The sequence below is a fragment of the Coccinella septempunctata genome, chromosome X (genome assembly GCF_907165205.1).
Source record: "Coccinella septempunctata chromosome X, icCocSept1.1, whole genome shotgun sequence".
Lineage (NCBI taxonomy): Eukaryota > Metazoa > Arthropoda > Insecta > Coleoptera > Coccinellidae > Coccinella > Coccinella septempunctata.
The window spans coordinates 2,784,275-2,801,918 of record NC_058198.1 but is presented as its reverse complement, the minus strand read 5'-3'; the positions used below and the strand labels follow the sequence as shown (position 1 = coordinate 2,801,918).

Below are 17,644 nucleotides of genomic sequence, written 5' to 3'. Positions count from 1 at the left end.
TGTGAGGCATTCTGCCACCAAGTGCTCTAGAGTTTTCCCCTCCTACCCACAGAATCTGCACTTATTATTTTCTGCTAGACCCTTTCTCTCTTCCAAGAATCTTTTTGGAATGATCCAACCCAGACAGATTCACCCAAAGTGTTTTTCTTTCGTTTTTGTCCTTCACCTGGAACTTTTTCTCTAGGAACATCTACCTATGCCACAAAAAGGTTCTGGACCAATGAGAGGAGGGAGAAAGTGAGCATTTTGTGCAAGTCCTCGTCTTCTCTATACTTTATCATCTGCTCATGGAGAAGGTTTACTGATAGGATATATTTTGTCAGAGATGTCCCTCTGATTCTCAATTCCCTCATTGCCGATACCTTCCCAGGATAGCCTTAGAATGGCCTCATGGGCTAATCCATCTCAAGATGAATAGATGTGGATCTGTGATGATTTTCAATGTCCTAGTTGGGCACATTCTCAAGCTCCAGTGATTCGAACACATGGCAACCTTTGTATTCTATCAAGGGCTCACCTCGTACTGTTCTGCCTTGCCTTGGCATACCACACCAATGCCCTATAAGTTATTATCGGTCTTACAATCATCATCAGGGTCTTCGTTGCTTTGGCCACAGGTTTCGGAGCTTGGCTTCGACTGTATAGGCTAGCTATGCTGGCAACATAGTCCCAACAGTTAGAGGAAAATTCGAGGGAACCTTATGCAACATAGCCTCAGAATTATCGAGCAATGGTGCTGGTTAACCAAGACAAGACCACAGTAATTGAATTTGCCTTGAAAAGGAAACTTCCAGCTATGAGATCCCTCTCTCTAAATGAAAACATCTTAAAGTGGAAGTCAGAAATATCTTGGTAATAACCCTAGATAGCAATCTTCTGTTGAACAAGCATATAGAGGTTACTGTTAGCAAAGCAATGCAATAAGATATGTACCCTGGAAAGGAAAACAAATTTGCGGAGTTTTTCTGACTGTTCTGCTGTCAAAAGTCGTTAACGTTGATAGCCTATCATGAAATATTCCGATTTTACAAACTGGATAAACTGTTTCCATTTTTACCAGCAGATCGGGTAATGTTGACATCGCCTCTGGAAAACGGTCATTTCGAGCTGTACATTTTTCGGATCGAAAACAAATCTCCGTTTGAATTATTGACCCAAATCCATCGGAACATTCCGAATATATTGAATTAAAGCAACACGCGTTCGGTAAAGGGTACTTTTCAATGGCGCGGAAGCTCTGCGGATAATTGGAACGGGCAATTTCCACAATTTTTCAATACGTGTCAAAACCTTGTACCGGCTCCGTAAATCCCGGTAAAATTCTAATTTACTAGCACGGCCAGGTTTCGCGCCAATTGAACCGTATATGAGGCGTCGATTTCGTTTTCAGCAATCGCAGATTAAGCGGATGAAATCGAAGTGAAAATTAAACCGGACGCTCTCATATTCACGGAATAGGCATCGGGGCCCTGCTAGATCCTGAATTGTGGGTGGATAACTATACAATATCGCGTTTCATATGATACAAGCTATTACCAAAGTTTCTGCATTAGTTTAACGAATGCTCGGTGTAACTGAGTGAAACTATACTCATACCGAAGGGACTGGGAGGAAAACTTGATACTACATCATAATTGCAACATGAATCCTCGTCGAAGGACCAAGCTTCTCATTCCAAGGAATTTCCCATCCCACTAAGAAAAACTCCAAGCTATTCAAACCCAAGTACTCGTTAATTTTGTTGACACGAATAAAGTAGATCTCCACGATTACTATCAGTTACAAAATGAACATTTCCATCTGTAGGACGTAAAACGAAATCAATTGGAAATGTTCGTTCGGATTTGATTGGTATCTAGTTACATTCTTCACGATCTAGCCACATTTTCATCCAATATAGTGCTGTTAACATCGAAATCATATAATTCTAGTGGAGTAAACGATGTAGCTAATGAAAATGGACAGTACGGATGTTCCGCTTTACAAAATCACTTGAAAACCATTCGAAACATCCATTCGGTCCTAATGCTTCTTTAGGGCATAAATATTACACGTCATAAAATTGTTATGACTGCGTTGATAGTTTCTTTTGATGTATAGCCATAAAGTTTCGTGAAATTATCCGATGAGAACTGCACATCATTTATTCATCACTTTAAGAGAGTAGTTCTAAGAGAAATTCGACAGTCTAATAGTGCACCAATCGATACATTAGGCTCCCATTCTAATCAAGAAGTCTTCGTCGATTTTCTCTTAGATTTATCCTTCCAGTTGAGCATATATTTAGAATCTCGAAAAACTAGGTATTTCGTTGATCAGAAATCTCCTTAACTCGGGAAATGTTTGCCAGTAACTTCAGATGGCAGTGCTCGAGGCACGTTAATGTGGAAACCATCGATTTATTTCACACAAAGACATGATTAATTGATGATTATTTCATGAGGTATTTTAATGACCTTTCGGAGGAATGGAAGGAATCGATTGATCAAATATGGACACGCTCATCGTATTTGTGAGGCTCTTGAGGAGCGATGACTAGGCGTTTTCAACGTTGAAATATTACTTTTTGGAGTATTTTTAGATGCGATAGTGCGGGGTGCTTTACCGATCCCCCGTTAAACTCTCCAATGGCCGGGTGTATGCAGGAGGATTTAAATAACGTGAAAACTTCCGAACCAATCTGATAAAGAGGGTGTGAGTTTGGCCCGTTTCTACTCCAGGGGAGAGTTATCTGGTTATCTTGTATTGGTTTAATGGATTTGTCTGCAGCAGTTATACAGTTTCGCTACTACAGTCATTCGATCCGGGGAATTTATTGGACCTTTGGTGTAGCTTCAGCACAATGTGAAGATGCAGGATTGCATCAGATATTCCAGGTGTTTTATCCCATGTTCTGTTTAGTCATCGCAGCATTTTGAACACTGTGTTTTGTGGAGGTTTTAGACCTCCTTGTGTCTGAAAATTTCAACACAATGTAATTTGCCCCGCGTTAATGAATTTTCATCTATCGGGGTGGTTTCAAACGAAATGAAAATTTATTAGGTCGCGTCGATTGAGTTCAATCGAAAATTTATTTTGCGTTTTCTGTTGCCGATTTTCAATTTCATCTCGGAACAGGTCAATTGAACGGAGAGCGGGGCCCTGGGTTCGGCCGGCAGTTTAATTATGTCGCCTTCGAGGAGTAATTCCGGAAGGATCAAAGGATGAAATCTACCCTTCATTTATTGTCGGATACTTTGATGTGCCAGGAATAGAATGGCATACTCTACGTTCGGTCGCCTACGGTAAAATTCGATATATTCAATTATTCTTACCGCCAAGAGGGAAGAATTGCGAGAAGATGTGCTTGAACGAGTCCTCGTCAACCATACCCGTTGGACATTCCTGAAAGAAGAAGGGATGTTAATGGATTTATTTGCTAGAACACATATTGATATTAATAACACTGTCTGACATGAATATGTCGAGGTCACGTATGCTAAATGGAATTCTGTAAAAAATTTTCAACTATTCCACTTCATAGGCTCCATATTGGCATATTGCCCCTCAAGAAAATCATAAGGATGTTTCAGTTTTTCGAGGATATTTCCAAAAATATTGGTTACCCTCATGAATCATACTCAGAAACGATGAAGTTCCTTTCAATCTACATCTCGATAATCCAAAACGTTTTAATTTTTCGTTATTTTGCTAAATATTTCACTTGAAAGATATTCTCGTTCAAGAAAATAGAGATTTTTCATTTCTTCTAGAATATTTTCAAAAATATTGGTCACTCTCATGAATCATTCCTACTAAAGATGCAATTCTTCTCAATCTACGTTCTGAAAATCCAAAACGTTCCAATTTTTCGTTATCTTTTGGAAAAATTCACTTATAAGACGTATGAGACAGGGAGATCCTAAGATTTTCTCACAGTTTTTCGAGGATATTTCCAAAAATATTGGCCACCCTCACGAATCATACTCAGAAACGATGAAGTTCCTTTCAATCTACATCTCGATAATCCAAAACGTTTTAATTTTTCGTTATTATGCGAAATATTTCACTTGAATGATATTTTCGTTCAAGAAAATAGGGATTTTTCATTTCTTCTAGAATATTTTCAAAAATATTGGTCACTCTCATGAATCATTCATTCTTATAATGCAATATTTCTCAATCTACGTTCTGAAAATCCAAAACGTTCCAATTTTTCGTTATCTTTTGGAAAATTTCACTTATAAGACGTATGAGACAGGGAGATCCTGAGATTTTCTCACAGTTATTCGTGTATATTTCCAAAAATATTGGCCACCCTCATAAATCATACTCAGAAACGATGAAGTTACTTTCAATCTACATCTCGATAATCCAAAACGTTTTAATTTTTCGTTATTTTGCGAAATATTTCACTTGAAAGATATTTTCGTTCAAGAAAATAGGGATTTTTCATTTCTTCTAGAATATTTTCAAAAATATTGGTCACTCTCATGAATCATTCCTACTAATGATGAAATTCGTCTCAATCTACGTTCTGAAAATCCAAAACGTTCCAATTTTTCGTTATCTTTTGGAAAAATTCACTTATAAGATGTATGAGACAGGGAGATCCTAAGATTTTCTCACAGTTTTTCGAGGATATTTCCAAAAATATTGGCCACCCTCACGAATCATACTCAGAAACGATGAAGTTCCTTTCAATCTACATCTCGATAATCCAAAACGTTTTAATTTTTCGTTATTATGCGAAATATTTCACTTGAATGATATTTTCGTTCAAGAAAATAGGGATTTTTCATTTCTTCTAGAATATTTTCAAAAATATTGGTCACTCTCATGAATCATTCATTCTTATAATGCAATATTTCTCAATCTACGTTCTGAAAATCCAAAACGTTCCAATTTTTCGTTATCTTTTAGAAAATTTCACTTATAAGACGTATGAGACAGGGAGATCCTGAGATTTTCTCACAGTTATTCGTGTATATTTCCAAAAATATTGGCCACCCTCATAAATCATACTCAGAAACGATGAAGTTACTTTCAATCTACATCTCGATAATCCAAAACGTTTTAATTTTTCGTTATTTTGCGAAATATTTCACTTGAAAGATATTTTCGTTCAAGAAAATAGGGATTTTTCATTTCTTCTAGAATATTTTCAAAAATATTGGTCACTCTCATGAATCATTCCTACTAATGATGAAATTCGTCTCAATCTACGTTCTGAAAATCCAAAACGTTCCAATTTTTCGTTATCTTTTGGAAAATTTCACTTATAAGACGTATTAGACAGGGAGATCCTAAGATTTTCTCACAGTTATTCGTGTATATTTCCAAAAATATTGGCCACTCTCATGAATCATACAAAGAAACGATGAAGTTCCTTTCAATCCACATCTCGATAATCCAAAATGCTTTAATTTTTCGTTATTTTGCGAAATATTCCACTTGAAAGATATTTTCGTTCAAGAAAATAGGAATTTTCCATTTATTTTAGAATATTTTCGAAAATATTGGTCACTCTCATGAATCATTCCTACTAATTATGCAATTCTTCTCAATCTACGTTCTGAAAATCCAAAACGTTCCAATTTTTCGTTATCTTTTGGAAAATTTTACTGATAAGACGTATGAGACAGGGAGATCCTAAGATTTTCTCACAGTTATTCGTGTATATTTCCAAAAATATTGGCCACCCTCATGAATCATACACAGAAACGATGAAGTTCCTTTCAATCTATGTACATCGCGATAATCCAAAACGTTTTAATTTTTCGTTATTTTGCCGAATATTTCATTTGAAAGATATTTTCGTTCAAGAAAATAGGGGTTTTTCATTTCTTCTAGAATATTTTCAAAAATATTGGTCACCCTCATGAATCATTCCTACTAATGATGCAATTCTTCTCAATCTACGTTCTGAAAATCCAAAACGTTCCAATTTTTCGTTATCTTTTGGAAAATTTCACTTATAAGACGTATGAGACAGGGAGATCCTAAGATTTTCTCACAGTTATTCGTGTATATGTCCAAAAATATTGGCCACCCTCATGAATCATTCACAGAAACGATGAAGTTCCTTTCAATCTACATCTCGATAATCCAAAATGTTCTTTTTTTTCGTTATTTTGCGACATATTTCACTTGAATGATATTTTCGTTAAAAAAAATAGGGATTTTTCATATAAAACAGGGAGATCCTAAGATTTTCCCACAGTTTTTCGAGGCTATTTCCAAAAATATTGGGTTTTTCCTGAGAGAAAGTACAAACTGATTCGATATTCTTGATTTCCACTGGATGTTGCAGTTCTCTTTGTTCTCAATTTAACCACATATTTGCTGTGGTGAATCCGAAGCCTACAGCGACGACTCGATATTTTTCACGGCGGTCCCAGAGCGCTCGCACAAATGCGGAAATTTGCTTTGGATATATTTCGTTCGAGACGCGAAAAACTTGTGTCAAAGGGTCCGATTCATCGTCTCCGGGCCCATTCACCGCATTGAACAACCCGCAGTGTTATCCGGCGCTGACTTTCGCCGAGCCTTTTCGCGAATTGGAACCGCAAATTATGTTTATACCGAATGAAAGGGATATCACTTCATCTCATCTGCTAAATTGAATGAAATCCAGGTGCTCGTCCTCGCTTCTCTTGACATTCGCGTCAGACCAAAGGAATGAAAGGATTAAAATTAACGGGACGAGTGTAGTGTTGAACAACTTCACCCTGTCGAGGGGCTATTGTGGTTGGCCACCTGGTCGCCTCGCACCCCTCATTTCTTCGGTACATTTCCCTTTTAACGGTGAATTGGAGAAATTCGCAACGAAAGGATGATGCACTAATTAAAGGAGTGTAGGTGTGAGCCTCTCTCTCTCTCCTTTGTCCAAATTCGAGGTTCGCCAGGTCAAGAAGCTCTCGTTTCCATTCGATCAATCCCCCTCTACAAATAGGGGTGAGTTTTTCTTTCGCACTTGCATTCAACCAATCCATTCCCCGGAGTCGAAAAGTATCCTTTCGGAGTGGAAATTTCGTCGCTAATTAACATTGCCGTCTTAGTTTGTTATTTTCAATTCGAAACTGAGCAAGGTACGAAGGAAAAAAGGCTTGTTGGTGCTTTACTCTTTTCTGGGAACAGTTTCTTTCGTTATTTTCATAAAGAGAGTGGGTGGGATAGTCAAGGTGCTATCAAAGCATCCTATGTCGAAACAAACTTAACGAAATAGGCAAAATCGAAGTTAATACCATTAAATGGTTCACAGATGGTTCAAAAACCACGATAGGGGCAAGCACCAAGTGTATATTCCCATGTGGGCCCTGTTTGAGTGATTTTCAGGCAGTAATACTTCCAATAGAAAGATGCTTGGACATAAACCTGGAAAGAAAATATGAAGGTTGTGACATAGTGATCCATTCTGATAGTCAAGATGCTATCAAAGCATCCTATGTCGAAAGAAACTTAACGAAATAGGCAAAATCGAAGTTAATACCATTAAATGGTACACAGATGGTTCAAAAACCACGATAGGGGCAAGCACCAAGTGTATATTCCCATGTGGGCCCTGTTTGAGTGATTTTCAGGCAGTAATACTTCCAATAGAAAGATGCTTGGACATAAACCTGGAAAGAAAATATGAAGGTTGTGACATAGTGATCCATTCTGATAGTCAAGATGCTATCAAAGCATCCTATGTCGAAAGAAACTTAACGAAATAGGCAAAATCGAAGTTGATACCATTAAATGGTACACAGATGGTTCAAAAACCACGATAGGGGCAAGCACCAAGTGTATATTCTCATGTGGGCCCTGTTTGAGTGTTTTTCAGGCGGTATTACTTCCAAAAGAAAGGTGCTTGGACATAAACCTGGAAAGAAAATATCAAGGTTGTGACATAGTGATCCATTCTGATACTCAAGGTGCTATCAAAGCATCCTATGTCGAAAGAAACTCAACGAAATAGGCAAAATCGAAGTTAATACCATTAAATGGTACACAGATGGTTCAAAAACCACGATAGGGGCAAGCACCAAGTGTATATTCTCATGTGGGCCCTGTTTGAGTGTTTTTCAGGCAGTAATACTTCCAATAGAAAGATACTTGGACATAAACCTGGAAAGAAAATATGAAGGTTGTGACATAGTGATCCATTCTGATAGTCAAGGTGCTATCAAAGCATCCTATGTCGAAAGAAACTCAACGAAATAGGCAAAATCGAAGTTAATACCATTAAATGGTACACAGATGGTTCAAAAACCACGATAGGGGCAAGCACCAAGTGTATATTCTCATGTGGGCCCTGTTTGAGTGTTTTTCAGGCAGTAATACTTCCAATAGAAAGATACTTGGACATAAACCTGGAAAGAAAATATGAAGGTTGTGACATAGTTATCCATTCTGATAGTCAAGGTGCTATCAAAGCATCCTATGTCGAAAGAAACTCAACGAAATAGGCAAAATCGAAGTTAATACCATTAAATGGTACACAGATGGTTCAAAAACCACGATAGGGGCAAGCACCAAGTGTATATTCTCATGTGGGCCCTGTTTGAGTGTTTTTCAGGCAGTAATACTTCCAATAGAAAGATACTTGGACATAAACCTGGAAAGAAAATATGAAGGTTGTGACATAGTGATCCATTCTGATAGTCAAGGTGCTATCAAAGTATCCTATGTCGAAAGAAACTCAACGAAATAGGCAAAATCGAAGTTAATACCATTAAATGGTACACAGATGGTTCAAAAACCACGATAGGGGCAAGCACCAAGTGTATATTCTCATGTGGGCCCTGTTTGAGTGTTTTTCAGGCAGTAATACTTCCAATAGAAAGATACTTGGACATAAACCTGGAAAGAAAATATGAAGGTTGTGACATAGTGATCCATTCTGATAGTCAAGGTGCTATCAAAGCATCCTATGTCGAAAGAAACTCAACGAAATAGGCAAAATCGAAGTTAATACCATTAAATGGTACACAGATGGTTCAAAAACCACGATAGGGGCAAGCACCAAGTGTATATTCTCATGTGGGCCCTGTTTGAGTGTTTTTCAGGCAGTAATACTTCCAATAGAAAGATACTTGGACATAAACCTGGAAAGAAAATATGAAGGTTGTGACATAGTGATCCATTCTGATAGTCAAGGTGCTATCAAAGCATCCTATGTCGAAAGAAACTCAACGAAATAGGCAAAATGGAAGTTAATACCATTAAATGGTTCACAGATGGTTCAAAAACCACGATAGAGGCAAGCACCAAGTGTATACTCTCATGTGGGCCCTGTTTGAGTGTTTTTCAGGCAGTAATACTTCCAATAGAAAGGTGCTTGGACATAAACCTGGAAAGGAAATATGAAGGTTGTGACATAGTGATCCATTCTGATAGTCAAGGTGCTATCAAAGCATCCTATGTCGAAAGGAACTCAATGAAGTAGGCAAGACAACAACGTCTCTTCAGTTAGGGCTCCTCTGGTCACTCTGGAATCGAAGGAAACAAGAGGCCAACAAACTAGAGAAAAAAAGAGCACAAACGCCACTTACTGGACCAGAGCCTTTCTTTTGAAACTGCAATAAAAAGTATTTGGATCTCAGTAAGAATGAGTAGGGCCTCCTCACTCTCTTCATTACAGGACATTGTCACTTTAGGAAGTATTTGATGAGAATGGGCTTATCAGAAACTGATGAGGAGGACACCTCATCAGGTGATCACCTGGTTACAGAATGCAATTGCAAGGAATATCTTGGATACTGGAGTTCTTTGGAGCTGTAGGGCGATCTGTATATGGCACAGTTGTGAGAACAGCTCTGATGGGTGGTGGTGTATACAACCTCCTAACCAAACTATAAACTACGACAATAGATCGTGAGAATTTACTAGTATGCCTTCCAACCAACGTTTCTTCAGCTTCAGTCCGAAGTCAAGATCTATCTAAATGTCGCAACTGTAAGTTCGCGGCACACGCCTCATGAATTTCAAACGAGGGAAACTTGTCGAAATTCCGCGCATCATAATGTATAAACGCCAGAAATTCAAATGTTTGAATCAACAGCAGTCATTCCGTATGAGTCGCAACCCCAGAATTCCGAAGAAGTTTAGCCAGGAGTAGCTCTCGGGTTTCGTGTGTTTGTGTGTGTGTGTGGGGTGTATGTGTACGTACCTTTATGTGTGCTTCACGGGGTATGGTTGCGGTTATGGAATAATAGTGCAAATACGAAACCAAGAGCCGAATCAGCCATATCAACATTTGGATTTCTCGCACGGGGATAATTCGAATTCATTTTGTAGGGTATGCTGAAATTCCTATCTAACTATGTTTTTTTTTCAGATTGAGCAGCAGTCAGACTCCCACTGCTTGACTTTCCTGAATTGAAAGGTGAGTTTTGACCTACAGACCTTCAAGTCCTCCCTCTACTATCACTTTAGTGAAAAAAAAGATGATCCCCCCAATAGGATTTGTACTTCAAATCGAATCAATCGGATTTCTGAAAATCCCTTTTTATCGCATATTTCAATTCTTCCAATATCGAGGAAGCAAGATAGAGTTCCCCTTTTCTGCAGAAATTTCGCGCTTAACTTCGGAGATGTATGCATGAAAAGCAATCGAATGAACTGCTGTCGGCGAATCCCACAGGGGTGACAAATATTTTATGGAGCGTTCGCCTATAGTGGTCGTTTCCCCTGTCAGAATAAACCTTCGATTTGATTATTGCCGCAATGATTGCTGCATCATTATCGGTGTCATTTCTAACAGTTATTATGATCTCATTTTATATCTGCTTATTGGTATACGAGGATTTATTGATATCTAGTAAGCCTAGACCAGTTCCATGCATAAAAAAAAATATTGCGTTACCATAGCAACGAACAATAACTCATTAAAAGTGTCAGTGTGAAGTTTGAGGTCAAAAAAGTAAACCAGAGTCACGCAATAAATTAAAAGAAAGAAGATGGCCGCCGAAATTGTGAAAATCGAAAAATTGGAGTATCGAGCCATCATCAAGTACCTGTATTTGAAAGGGTTGAGAGGTAAGCAGATTTACGAAGAGATGCTTAATACCGTTGGTGATCAATGTCCTTCGTATGCGACCGTGAAAAATTGGACTGCAAGCTTCAAAAGTGGTAAATTTTCCATTGAAGATGATGACTGATCAGGAAGGCCAGTTTCTGTGGCAGTCCCCGAAAATATCGATGCAGTTCATGACATGATTTTATCAGACCGTCGAATTGGGCTAAAACAGATATCTGAAGCACTGAATATTTCATACGAACGCGTTCATCATATGGTTCAAGTCAATTTGGACATGAGAAAAATTGCTGCATAATGGATCCCCAAATGTTTGAATGTTGACCAAAAGCGTGCAAGGGTAGAAGCATCGTGTTCGATCTGTGCTCGATTTGAAAACGATGTAGACTTCTTGAACCGAATTGTTACTATGGATGAGATGGATGGTACATTTCTACGATCCAGAAACAAAGCAACAATCGATGGAATGGCGACATTCTGGTTCTCCAAGACCTAAGAAGTTTCGTGTCCAAAAATCTGCTGGAAAAGTTCTTGCTTCAGTTTTTGGGATTGCCATGGAGTAATCATTATTGATTTTTTGGATAAGGGTAGATCAATAACTAGTGATTACTATTCGACATTACTGACCACTCTACGGGCAAAAATTAAAGAGAAAAGACGCGGAAAGCTATCCAAAGGTGTTCTGTTTTTGCAGGACAACGCTCCTGCACACAAATCTCATGTTGCCATGCAAAAAATTCGTGATTTAGGGTTTGAATTAATAGAAAACCACCCTTATTCACCCGATTTGGCTCCATCTGACTATCATCTCTTTCCTCAACTGAAAAAAAAATTTAAAAGGTCGTCAATTTTTATCTAACGAGGAGGTTATAAAAGCTGTGGAGGTCTGGATTGCAGAGCAAGAAGAAACATTTTTTTTTGGAAGGTCTAGAGACGTTGCAGGTTTGGTGTAATAAATGTATCCAATTGAAAGGAGAATATGTTGAGTAAAAAAAATATCTTGACATTGAAATTTTGTTTGGTTCTATAGTAGGCTCATAATTTTTCAATATATCCTCGTATATTTGGAATCAGAATGTCGGAATGCGAGGGCAATATGATAGTATATGAAACTGATTAATTTTATCTATAAAACTCGAGTAATTCAAATGAAAGAAAAATGATTGAGATATAAGTAACGCGCAGAAATTTCCACAATGAAACGTTTCAACTGGCATGATCCCCAATCAAAGGCGCTTCCTTTTAGCGATTCCTTTAACCGTCGATTTTCGCCGACAGGATAGTTTTACAAAGGTACGGTCCCGTTGCCGTGACAAAAGGAAGTTCTATCGAAGAAACAGAAAGGAAACTTTCATATAAGTATGAATTGTTCGGGAATCCTTCACAATAGTGCGAGTTGCTGACAGAAGCAACCGTTCGGTTGCCGTAGCCAGAAAGTCCAACAAAACCATCTCCCCAATAGGACAAAATAATGGGAAGAGGTAATTTTATTTATGTGGAAAGCTCTGCAGAATCATGTAAATACACATCATGTCCGCCTTTTCGCTGCTTTCATCTTGCGCTGCCTGCCAGCCAGACAATAACGGGGTAATTTTGGAACCCCACCGTAATTGTTTTAACATTCCCGTCACGAAGTGTATCATTTTGAAGTTCCATTATTCCGTTCGTATGTGCAGTGCAATAACGAGAATAATGGTTTTTCATTATTCGCGAACAGTCCGCGACTCAGATATTGAAATTGTTAAAAATATCGCCATCCGGGTCACTGTGAAAAACAATTGCACCCCTGTGAAGTTGGCACCCCTAAACGCGAATTTTTGAACCGGTGATATGTCCATCGGAGGTCCATGTTTGTCCACACATTTTTTTCTCATTTGTCGAGAGTATGGAATATGGTTTTTCATTCAATTTCAAATAGGATTGTGACATAGATCGTTTGTCCATTTTGTTCAGTCCATTATTTCATTGGTCTACCCATTCGCAAGATCTGAAGAAAAATTCCCATACCTTTTGAACGGTGCCTGGATAAATGAAAAAATGGGCGAACAAACATGGTCCTTCGATGGATTTGGCATTTCTAATAAAGTTCATTCATTAGAACCTGTTCAGCTCACCTGTTTGAAGCCCCTGTACATCAGCTGAATTTCTTTCCTAGTAAACTTTGTTCTGGACGCTAGTTTGTGAAGTTCTTCTGGACGATATCTTGATATGTGGATATTGAACTCGTCGTTTTCATCCTCTGAAACGAAAAAAAAACCTGTTTGAAACGATTCTTGTTGTTCAGCCCTAAATATTGACTTTCTCCCTCCGTTCTCAGAGATTAAAAACGTAATAAGTAAGCGCATATCAAAATTGAATCGATGCTGAGAAAACCGGCTCTTATTTGCATCTTTTTTGTCGATCCCTTCAACGTCCTATTCCAGGGTTTATGGAGGGTGGGTTGTTGAAATGGTAGCGTTCGAATGTCCTGCAATTTTCATATACCAACAAGTGAACGAGAAACCCCCCCATAATTCGGGAGTTTATCGCCGAAAATGGCTCGTTACGTCTATTGGAATTCTCAAAATGCGAAACTGCCCAATAATCAACGCGAATTCATTAAAGCAGCCTCCCCCTGCTAACGGACCGCCGTTTCTGCAGGGGTAGTGCAAGCGATTCGCGACACGGAAATATCTCTTTGGGAACGAGTTGAAAAACTTCGAGAATAAGCTTATTGAACGGGAAACGGATGTGTTTCTGGTTAATTTGACGTTTTGTTCGGACTCCTCTGAAGTGCAAATGCGTTATTACGGGTTTGAAACGCGAAAGGGGATGAGCAGATGGAAATTTCAACGGGGAACTTCTGGATGGGGGTAATTCGGTTTTCTCCGACGGAAATGCAGTCTATAAAATATATATAGATGGATAGACAGCTCCGAGAGCGGTGGCATGTGTCTACTGACGTGAATTCCTCAAACCAACAGCGTTTCAGTCTGTGTAAATATGCGACAATCTTCCTGTAGCCCAGATTTACGTTATATGGGGATGCGTGCGGGGGAATTCCTGCAAAATAACCGGGACGGCGGATCAGGAATGAATTCTAACAGACATTCGGATTTCCTCGACTTCAAGGCAATTTTCCAATAAGGAAACATGGGCCATAAACAAGATAATTCATTGGAAAATGGTCGTAAGCTAAGGGTAGATAGAGGACAATGAGGTGATCCAGATTAACCTATATTTAAAGGGTCTTTAACTCTTAATTCACTTACTATGTGAGTACAGTTGTTGCCGAGAATAAATGCAGCAAATATCATCAAAATATCCAGGGTGGTTCGAAAGTTATGGAAAAATTGACACAATCAATTAAACACTCTGTATCTTATTCATAAAGAGAGATGGACCCTTTTGATATAAGTTATTCTGACTCATATCTCCGTGTCCTCTATCCACCCTTAGCTTCCGTTCATTTTCCAATGTATCTCCTTGTATACGAGTTAAATATAGACGGTTCTTTTACATCAGTAATACGAAAGCTGTCAGCATGGGACTAACCAACTCTCCAGTGGGGGATTTTTTCAAGCAGAATCATCTGGGGAAAGGGGAGACCTATGTCACCTATTGACGCCTACGGATATCCTGCATGTCCTGTTTTATCATCATTTCGAACAGTTGAAGATTGGACATCACGGGGAGAGCGTCATGAGGAATAGGGATGAGAGCCAATTTTAGGGGGATCCAACCACCGATATTTTCATGTTGAAATGGAATCCCGAGCGACGAGGTTTCGATGAGATGGGAAAAATACAGCGGGATGTATCACGTTTTGAAATTTGCAATTTTTGAGAGAAAACAAGGACGAAAATCTAAAAGGAGTGAGATTGGGGTGTGGATTTCACCTACAATATATTCAGCGTGATGAAAACCTTTGTCGTTGGAACCCTATAACTGTTTTCGAAAAAACAGAATTTTCCCCCCATTTTTTCATTTGTTGGTTCACTTTTGATGTCACTATTGGATTATCATCAAATAATCAATGTTTGATATTTGGGAAACTTCGAAACAACTTCAACCTTCTTCGTTCTTAAAGAGAGGAGCAAGGGATTGACCATTTCTGATCCAAAGAGTAGAAATTTTCAAACCTGAAAAACCTTTGAACCCTTTGAAAAATGCCATTTCAACGATGAGAATCCGAGCGAAGGTAGCCAATATAAGTCATCTATTTTACTGGCAATAGAAGTGAGTTCCAGAATTTTTCAGTTTGATGAAATGAAGACTTCTCTGATAGATGGAATTCCTGCCGGATATGACAGTTGGCTTCAGCTGGCACGAGTTCCCTCAGCTGCTCGAATCATCCTCCGTATAAATATGGGTGGAATAAACATAAATCTTGCGAATTCCTTCGATGTTGGCGATTTGTTATGGCTAGGCAATCAATCAGTCGCACCATTCTGCTCCGAATTGCGTTCAAAGTTGCAGGGAATACTATGAGAAGAGTTTGGCAAAGGCAGCCTGATGGAGAAGAATATCCTGTTTAACATTTAATGTAATTGAACGTGTGAATCACTTGAATTCTTTGTCACTTCAGTCTATTGATTCGAATGGTGAAACTGCAATCATCATTCATTGTGAAGAAAACTTCTTCGAAGAAAAAAAAGAAAGCTTGCCGAGGGAGAAAATTGGAATCCGAACATCTCCCGACAACAACATCTGTTCCTCAAATCGCTCGATTTCGGCTGTGAGAAATATCCCAGTTCGGCGATTTCTCTTATTATTCCCAGCAGATCGCATAAGTTATAAAGATCACGTTCAGCCAACTATCCCACCGTCGACACCGTGTTAATACCTTCATCCAAGACCTCAGTTTTCGTAACTGAAACAATCCGCACCACCGAGAGCCTTTTTGTGAGTGAAAAACATGAATTAACACCGATTCAGTTCACGTCCAAGGGGAAGCTCATAAGAAAAACGCAGCTGGCATAAATTGAGGCTTCTTGGGATACAAGAAGAAACACTGGCAGCCGTGCTGGTATAAGGGGATGAAAATCAGTAAGTGGCGAATTGGGTTAATGCTCTTTTTGTTGGCGAAGTGTTTTGCGGATGATAATGAAATTGTATCATACAAGATAATGGAATGAAAGAGAAGCATTTTAGAGACTATTCATCACGTTCTTCTGAGGAAGAACGAAGTCATGTTCTACACAGATTTTCTTTTAAATTCGACCCCTCTCATTATTTCCAGTTATGAACATTTTGGATGGAATTTGGCACTCAATTCTTTGCTCATAAGTAAAGCCAAACCCCCGAGAAGCATATTGCTGCTGAGCAGAACTGTCAAACAGGTATCTCGGAATTATTCCATCTCATTGTAATGAAAAATCTCTCGATAAATCCCCAACAGAAAATGTTAAACCGACAACAGAAAAGGGATGGCATCCTGTATGAAGAACGTCAACAGAAATTGCATTTCTCAGTATTTGCTAGAGCGTTGTCTGAACGTTGGAAATGGGGCAATATCACATAAAGGCCCCGTGATCCCTATTCCAGAATAGGATATTTTAGAGTCAGGTATCAGCGTCGGAATAAATTGTGTATCCCCAAGGAATAAAGAACGGCATGAATAGTAGATAAAAACGTGTATATTCAAGATGAATTATCGTTCATTCAATTCATAGAGTGGTTGGTACGAAATACAGATGGGGTTTGTGTCGCGTTTTGAATAAAGATGAACCGGGGAGGAGTTTTAGAAACTGGGGAAAAACAAGCCGCATTTTTTCCGGGACAAATGCTATGAATTCACCCTTTTGAACGCTAAAACTCGAAAATTGGGCAAATTTAGTAACCGATTTTGAATTGTCAGCCTGAAGAAGTGAATTCACACTGAATAAAGCCGGTTGTTTCTGCAGACTGTACTGTAGAAGGACCGGCAGGATTCCAGGAAAAGGTATAATCGAACAATTCCATTGTCGGTCATATTCGGTGGCATCTCCGATTTTAATTAACCAATTTCCTCCGGGTCATTCCGACTGGCGGAAGGCAAATCCCACACAGCTCTACCGCCCTTCTCGAAACACTGGAAAAACAGCCCGCTCCTGATGAATTAGGGTGTATTATACAAGGTAATTCATTGGTAAATGGGCGGAAGCTAAGGGTATATAAAGGACCACTGAGATGACTGAGAATAACCTATATTTTGGAGTCTATATCTCCTTATAATCAAGATACAGATTGTTTCATTTATGTTGTCAATTTTTCGAACCACACTATATACTTTGATCATATTTGGTACGTTTATTCCCTTCAACAACTAGTTTCTACTGACTCGAAAGTTATGGGTTATTAAAGATAAACTCTGTATCTTGAATATGAAGCGAGATAGACCCTTTAAATATAGGGTTTTCTGGCTCATCGCAGAGTCCTCTATCTACCATTAGCTTCTGCCCATTCACCTTGTATGAGTCGCATGAATTTTTGAAGGAGCGAGACCACCTGTCGTATTATTTCCCTAATTTCACTCTTTGTCTGGGGTTTATTGCACGCAATCGGCCAGACACTGGGTGGGAAATTTGTCACATCCAACCGTTCCTTGAAGTCTAAATGACGCTTCAAGTTAATTCGATCGATATAGGACTCTTACCCGACCTATATCTCTATAGCATTGAT

The 17,644-nt window shown here is 38.8% G+C and overlaps 1 protein-coding gene across 1 annotated transcript in view; it reads right to left on the bottom strand.

Moving 5' to 3' along the window:
* LOC123322148 (Kv channel-interacting protein 4-like) overlaps positions 1-17,644 on the bottom strand; it is a 65,072-nt gene that overhangs the window by 38,768 nt on the left and 8,660 nt on the right. Inside the window, exons 2-3 of the mRNA XM_044910003.1 lie at positions 13,117-13,241; positions 3,315-3,384 (exon numbers count right to left, since the gene is read on the bottom strand). Of these exons, the coding sequence (XP_044765938.1) occupies positions 3,315-3,384; positions 13,117-13,241 (195 nt within the window). The remainder of the gene's footprint in view (positions 1-3,314; positions 3,385-13,116; positions 13,242-17,644) is intronic.